The sequence below is a fragment of the Cariama cristata genome, unplaced genomic scaffold (genome assembly GCF_000690535.1).
Source record: "Cariama cristata isolate BGI_N322 unplaced genomic scaffold, ASM69053v1 scaffold44060, whole genome shotgun sequence".
NCBI classification, from domain to species: Eukaryota; Metazoa; Chordata; class Aves; order Cariamiformes; family Cariamidae; genus Cariama; species Cariama cristata.
Genome location: NW_009596115.1, coordinates 1 through 6,742, shown reverse-complemented (window position 1 = coordinate 6,742; position 6,742 = coordinate 1). Strand labels below are relative to the sequence as shown.

At 36.3% G+C, this 6,742-nt stretch overlaps 1 protein-coding gene across 1 annotated transcript; it reads right to left on the bottom strand.

The window, feature by feature from the left end:
* Positions 1-3,010: 3,010 nt before the first annotated feature.
* LOC104164945 (protein FAM63B-like) lies at positions 3,011-5,070 on the bottom strand. Its single transcript, XM_009704435.1, has 2 exons — positions 4,897-5,070; positions 3,011-3,473 (listed from the first exon to the last, which is right to left on the bottom strand). The coding sequence occupies exons 1-2, from the start codon at positions 5,059-5,061 to the stop codon at positions 3,354-3,356; spliced, it is 285 nt and encodes a 94-aa protein (XP_009702737.1). The 5' UTR covers positions 5,062-5,070; the 3' UTR covers positions 3,011-3,353.
* Between the last annotated feature and the right edge of the window lie 1,672 nt (positions 5,071-6,742).

The window sequence follows — 6,742 nt, the reverse complement described above, 5'->3', positions numbered from 1 at the left end:
TGTACACAGAAGAGCATATGCTTCACTTTTAGCTTGTGTGCCTGTGATCCACAAGAGCAGCTCTGTAAAGACAATCTGAACACATACTTTATTATATTAACTAGATGGCTAGCTACAAAATATATTTTTTGCATTGTGTTTAAGTGAATTTTCAGGAATGCTAATTTCATCCTCTGGTGTTACAATCTTCCTTTGGATCTGCTTTGTTGGGTTGCAGAGTCCATATGAATGTCACAAGAAAAGTGGTATATTTGAGCATTTACAAAAGTGCCTTTTAGAAAAACAGTTATCGCTACGGCAGCACTCAATTTTTTGCTAATTTTAAGAATACCTGTATTTAGCTTTTTTTATTTCACAACTACAATGCAAGAACAAAAACTCTATGATTCCGTTTTCCATGCTAGCTTTTATCTAGTGGAAAAGAAGTTCTAGTCTACTTTTCTGGACACTTTCAGATGTATTATGTAGGTATTTGGAGCATGTGCATGCTAAATTATATAAACAGATTTAAAGTATAAATCTGTACCATTTCACCAGAACATGAGCTTCAAAAAAGAGGCAAATGAAGTGAACAGTCAGAAGCAGACATTGTCTTTCTGGTACTCCAATGAATATTTTGTAATACTGTTTTCCAAGCTTACTATTACAGATAAAAGCAATTCTGTTCAGTTTTTTTTGATCATCAGATACTGTCATAGATACAACTGTGATAGTTGCTTTTGGAACGGTTAGTCACAGTACGGTATAAATTAAGCTTCCAGATGTATTTAATTTTGGATATTAGCAAGCTCATCTGCTTATAATTTTTGCTGCTAACAAGCTCAACTCATGCAAAACAAAGCCCTAGATTTCAGGAATTCTTTACCTTTTTTCCAGGACCTGTAAAGAAAAAAGGATATTAACAGAAAACTCTTTGAATAGCATGCCTGCCATCTCAAATAACCTGAAACACTTTACTCCTTCATTGAATGAGAAACTGAATTATGTGGGAGTTCAGACTTCACGATGAACATTGACATTTAGTTCTTCTTCCTTTGTGACCAAATGACAATATTACTGTAACTACAGTGTATTAGGTTTCAGGCACATCTGTCTGAAACTGGAAATGTTACATTAATTCTTCTAATATGAGCGAGTATCTTAGGCAAAAATATATACTCAATAGCCACAATGCCTGCTCCAGCTAGATTTGTTCAAAAATGAATTTAAAGTGGCAATACTGTCACTGAAAATAATAAGATAACAAACACTTAGCTCGACATATTTATTGTTCAAGGTCAATAAATAAATGTAAATACACAAATTTGGAAAAATCTTAGTAACAGAATGTTTTTAAACAGCATTCTGGCTTAAAGTCTTTGTTATTGACACTATTGGAATATTTTCTGATCTGCTTAAAGTAGGTAAGTCATTATGTCGGTGATCCTCCATCACATTAATTTGTTTGAAGAAGTTAGGCTGCTGCAAAGGAAAAAATATGTCAGCCTTTGCTTTGACGTAGAATATTATCTGAACTCCATACATTAAGGATTAAAATTACTTTTCTGGGCATGACTTTTCTAGAGAATACAGAAATTTTTAAGTTTACAGTTTGCGTATTAGAGACCTCCTACCATTCATTACTTCATTATTATAAAAGAGAAACTGTAACAAAAGTGGAAAAAAAAAAAGAGAAAAAGGCATGGAAGAATAAAGTGATATAAACTGGCCCTTTAGTTAATAAGACATTCTTCCTTTATCCATCTAATTTCCATTCTAGGTTCGTAACAGATTTATGTGATGACTGGTTCCCATCACTGCAGCAAGTCTGCTTGAAATAAATTTAAAGCAGCTTTTTACCAGTGGACTTGTGTTTAGACACCCTCTCTCTTACAGACATTCTCCAAACACCTGAAACCAGGAATGTCATATTCCACCTGGCTACCTTAGCTTTCCCAGATTATTGTATACTAATGCACTTACCCAGGCTTAGAGCATGAATACATAACTTGTCCAGGAGAAGCAGCCTTTTTCAAAACTATCTACAAATTGCTAAATATAAATTTTTATCAAAAAGGTTCAGCAAGAAAGTAATTGTTATTGACTTAACGGAAGATTTGTGTTTCCCTCAAAATTCAGCAAGTATTCTGTTTCTGTATTCTATAAATTCTACAAGACGCAACATGTTTATTTGGTTCCCATAAATTAGAAAAATCTGGTTTCCAAAAATTCTAAATTAGTGATTTAAAAAACAAAATATTACACCTGACCACCTTTCTAAACAATCTCAGAGAACAACCTCACTTCTCTCTCACCCTTCAGAAATGTGCTTTTTAAGGATACATGATTTATAAAACAAACAAAAAAAATGTGTTTTTAACTACAGTACACTTGTTTAAATATACAAGTGGACATGTTAACGTCATGTTAAAGTTCAAGGTACTTCTGGAAAAAAGGCAGACAGTTAGTTATTTTAACTCTGCATTCTTACATAGAATAATGATTACTATAGACCTTAGTTTCCTCTCATCATTCACGTATCATATGGAGAGGTAAATAAATAAGAACTTATCTGGTCCAGTTTACCTACAAGAGAAAAAATACTAAAAGAAAGAGAAGTTACTTATAAAATACTTGTTTAACCCTGATAACATCTGAGTTGCCATACCCAGTTTGTAATTGCAAGAAAAGCAAACAATATTCATCTTGCTTAATAAATGCCCCATTTCTGTGACAATTTTTTGTATGATGCCTATCAAGTCACATATTTTGGGGGCAAGAAAGCTGGCCAGGAGGTGCAATGATAGCAGTAACACAGTATAAATCTGGGTTCAAAAAACCAAACATACCAGATCCAGAAGCAAAGAAATCTGGACACACTGAGGAGGCAGTGCCCAGCTGTTATTTGGGCTCTTGTGTCGTGAAGATATAGTTTCATACCACATAAGTAACATAGAACTGTGTTGTGCTAGTGTACAGACTTCAGGAAAAAAAAAAGCCTTACACAAAATGAATTACCTGCTTTGTTTAAAGTAGAAGATAAAATAGCTTACTAACTGATGTAATGAGTAATGGATGTCACTATGACACAAAACTTGCCATGATTTGTGTGTTCAGCTACAAGGTGCAGTATTTCTTATGACTAACTCAAAGTACAGCCATGTCCAACTGTGGTTTGGAATTCCATCTTGCGCACACTGACTTTGAGGAAAGTCTGTATGATTGTAACAAAGTCACCCATCCTTTAGTGAAACACGAATAAAATCCATGGGGTAATCAGGCACAGGCGGCATGTAACGGGTTTGTCTTCCTTTTTACTCCTTGTTTTTGCTTCTGAGGACATGCACTTGGCTCCAGACTAAATCAATTTTCTGTTACAAGAGAACACAGCTATTCTTCTCTTTTTCTCTCTCTTTCTCTCGAGGCTCTTTCCGTTTGCGTTCATTACTCCCAGATTGTCTTCCGCTTGCTGGAGAAGCAGCGCCTTGCACCTGCTATGTAGAAAAAATAAAATCTTGAATAAAACAAAAATTATTGTTGATGCAGGCTGAAGTATTACTCTGTGTTCAAGTTTACTAACAAAAGTTTAACTATTATATAAACAGCAGAATTCAGGTAGGATCTTTTTGTATAAATACTCCAGAACTGCCACAAAACTTCTTATTTCTGAAAAATGAAGTCAGCTGAAAATATATTTCAAGTCCTGTGTGTCCCTTCTATTGTGTCCATATATCCAGATCAGTTGTTTCAATAATAAAATTTGGCTTCAAGCATTTTCTGGCACTTCTATATTACTGGACTGGAATTCTTCCCTAGTTTCTTTTATAAGAACAGGATCCACATTTCAGAAGTTGCAGAGCGAAAGTGTTGGTTTTGACAGCTAGATATGGCAAAGCAGCAGCTTTTTGTGATTAGAAACTAGTTAAGAATTTGGCAAGGGGGTTGGTATACAAAGACAACATAAGTTTTGTTAATTCAACTATTCCAGCTGTTATCCATTCATAGCGGCAAATGAGCATGCTGTTAAGCAGGTTCTTCAGTTCCTTCTACCTTTTTGCAGCCAGCAGTAGTGAATCTTTGTCTTAGAAGGAGCTACTGATGATTCTATTAAAGCAACAAGCAGTGGAAATAACACAACTTAATTGTCAAAATTCTTGTTTCATGCTTAACAAGCACATCAGTTAACAGTTCTGAATTGTTTGGGGCCATCAAAGATTCAGCTTTCATACAGATTATTTACTACATATTTGTAAATAAAAGCAGTTTTAAAAGTCTTCGGCAGTTAAGAACTCCTTGACTCCAGAACACCAACTTAAATATTGCCTCTTGCACACAAGATTCAGTTATATGGCTATCTTGTATATACATATGCATGAATCACATTTTCCAAGCATTTTGAATGCAACTGCTTATGGGAATGGGACAGAAAGGTATACTGGGAGAAACTCTTGATTTCCTAATATGAAACAGGACTGAATAATTCACATGAAATCATAGACTGAAACACCTAAAAATGTACAGCAACGAACTTCTACAAGACAAAGCTTCGACTACTATCAAAAAGTTCTTATTTGAATGCTATTTTGCAAGTAAAATATTAGCTAATACAATCTTTGTAACCTTACATATTAACTCATCCCATTATTCCAACTTAAATAGCATGAATGAAACCCTAATTTAGAAGGTTAAGTCTACTTTAAAGTATTTAAGTAGCAGCAACTGCCAAATCTGCATGCACACTCCAACAATTATAGCATATTTCTTAAGATTCCTATATTCATCTTGTCACTTGCTGTATGGAATGTGAACAGCAGTCTTATCAGTCTGAAATACTTACAAACGCAGATGTGTTTATGAAACCACTAAGTTAATACTCTCTAAAACTCATGATCATATTCTGTAATAATACTTTCTTACCTGGACCTGAGCAGCTGCTTGTTCTTGTTCCTGATAATACTGAGAAGCTCTCCTGTCCTCCTCTTCCTGGAGCTTCTTTGCCAGCTCTAGATCACTGATTCCTTCTGGGATCTGTTCCCAGTTAATATCTTGATTTTGCTGCTCTTGTTGTAGAGACAATGCCATCAGATAATCCTAAACAGTAAACTTATTTATTAATGCTCTTTCACATAGAAGAGTCAAGTCATATCAAGTGAATTTTTCAGCATGTGCAGCTACACAGTAACGTCACTTTTCTTCCAGCCTCATCTTCAAATACATTTACCTCATGGAAAACAGAATTTGTTTCAGAACGTGTTCATAACCTGAACTGCAAAAAGGCTGAAAACAGCTACTTTACATTTCTCCTTTCACAGTGCCTATGCCACAGCATACAAAGCACAAAAGCCAATTAAAACAAAATTGCTTTCAGGTTTAAATTCCATTACCTGGACAGCAGCAGGACAGTGTCAGCTCCTAACAGTTCTAGGTAGAAGTAAAGATTTTGAAGCTGTCTCTGTAATCTGTAATTTCTAATTAACACTCTGATTATGCTTGATAGAGTATGTGTCCTGACTCTACTGAACAGTGTTCAGACTACATCAATAAGGAACACTAACTCCTAAACATACGAGAAAATAATCAAAAGGTAGTTTTGGATATAGCCAGACAGACAGCAAGTCAAGGTATTACTAGCCCTGTTATCTCTGCCAGATTTTTTATTCTGCAAGAGAGAGATACAGTGCTTGAATTTATTAAAAAGCATCTGCTTAATAATTTTTCCCCAATATTTAAAAAACATTAATGGTGATTATTATCAAGATAAACTTATTTTGCTTGTTCAGAACATAAGACTTCCAAGGAGCTTGGTCTTGCTATGTGCTTATGCATTAACTGGGAGAAATAAGTCCCATCTCAGACACAACTTCTGGAAACTATTATATATAGTTAAGAATAAGAAATAACCACCATCACACACAATCTGCTATGGTTTTGTCCTACATTCAGCAAAGCAGGCATCAGAAGGCAAAGAGCTGGAAGTTAAGGACAGGGAGCTGAGTGAAGCCCCCATAATCCAGGAGGAGATGGTTAGCGATTTGCTGTGCCAGTTAGACTCTCCTAAGTCTACAGGCCCCAATAGGATTCACCCCAGAGTAACGAGGGAACTGGCAAAAAAACTTGCCACACCTCTCACAATCATCTACCAGCAGTCCTGGTTAACAGGAGAAGTTCCAGCAGACTGGAAGTTAGCAAATGTAATGCCCATCTACAAGAAGGGTCAGAAAGATGATCCAGGGAACTACAGGCCTGTCAGCCTGACCTCAGTTCTGGGCAAGGTTATGGAAGAGATCATCCTGAGTACCATTGCACAGCACATGCAGGAAAATCAGGGGATCAGAGCCAGCCAACATGGATTTATGGAAGAAAGGTCCTGCTTGACCAGTCTGGTTTCCTTTTATGACAAAGTGACCTGCTTAGTAGATGAGGGAAACGCTATGGATGTTGTCCATCTAGACTTCAGTAAAGCCTTTGACACGGTCTCCCACAGCATCCTCCTAAATAAATTGGCTGCTCACAGATTAGATAAGCGAACTCTTTGATGGGTAAAAAACTGGCTGGATGGCTGGGCCCAGAGAGTTGTGGTCAATGGAGCTAAATCCAGTTGGTGGCCTGTCACTAGCGGTGATTTCCCAGGACTCAGTTTTGAGGTTAGTGCTGTTCAACATCTTTATAGATGATCTGGACATAGGGATTGAGGTCATTCTTAGTAAATTTGCAGATGAAACCAAGTTGGTGGCAGCGTTGATCTGCTTGAGGGTAGGAAGGC

Coding starts and splice junctions, on each gene's coding strand:
- LOC104164945 (XM_009704435.1), bottom strand. CDS start 5,061: ATGGCATTGTCTCTACAACAAGAGCAGCAAAATCAAGATATTAACTGG. Junction 3,474..4,896: donor AAGCAGCTGCTCAGGTCCAG/GTAAGAAAGTAT, acceptor TTTTCTACATAG/CAGGTGCAAGGCGCTGCTTC.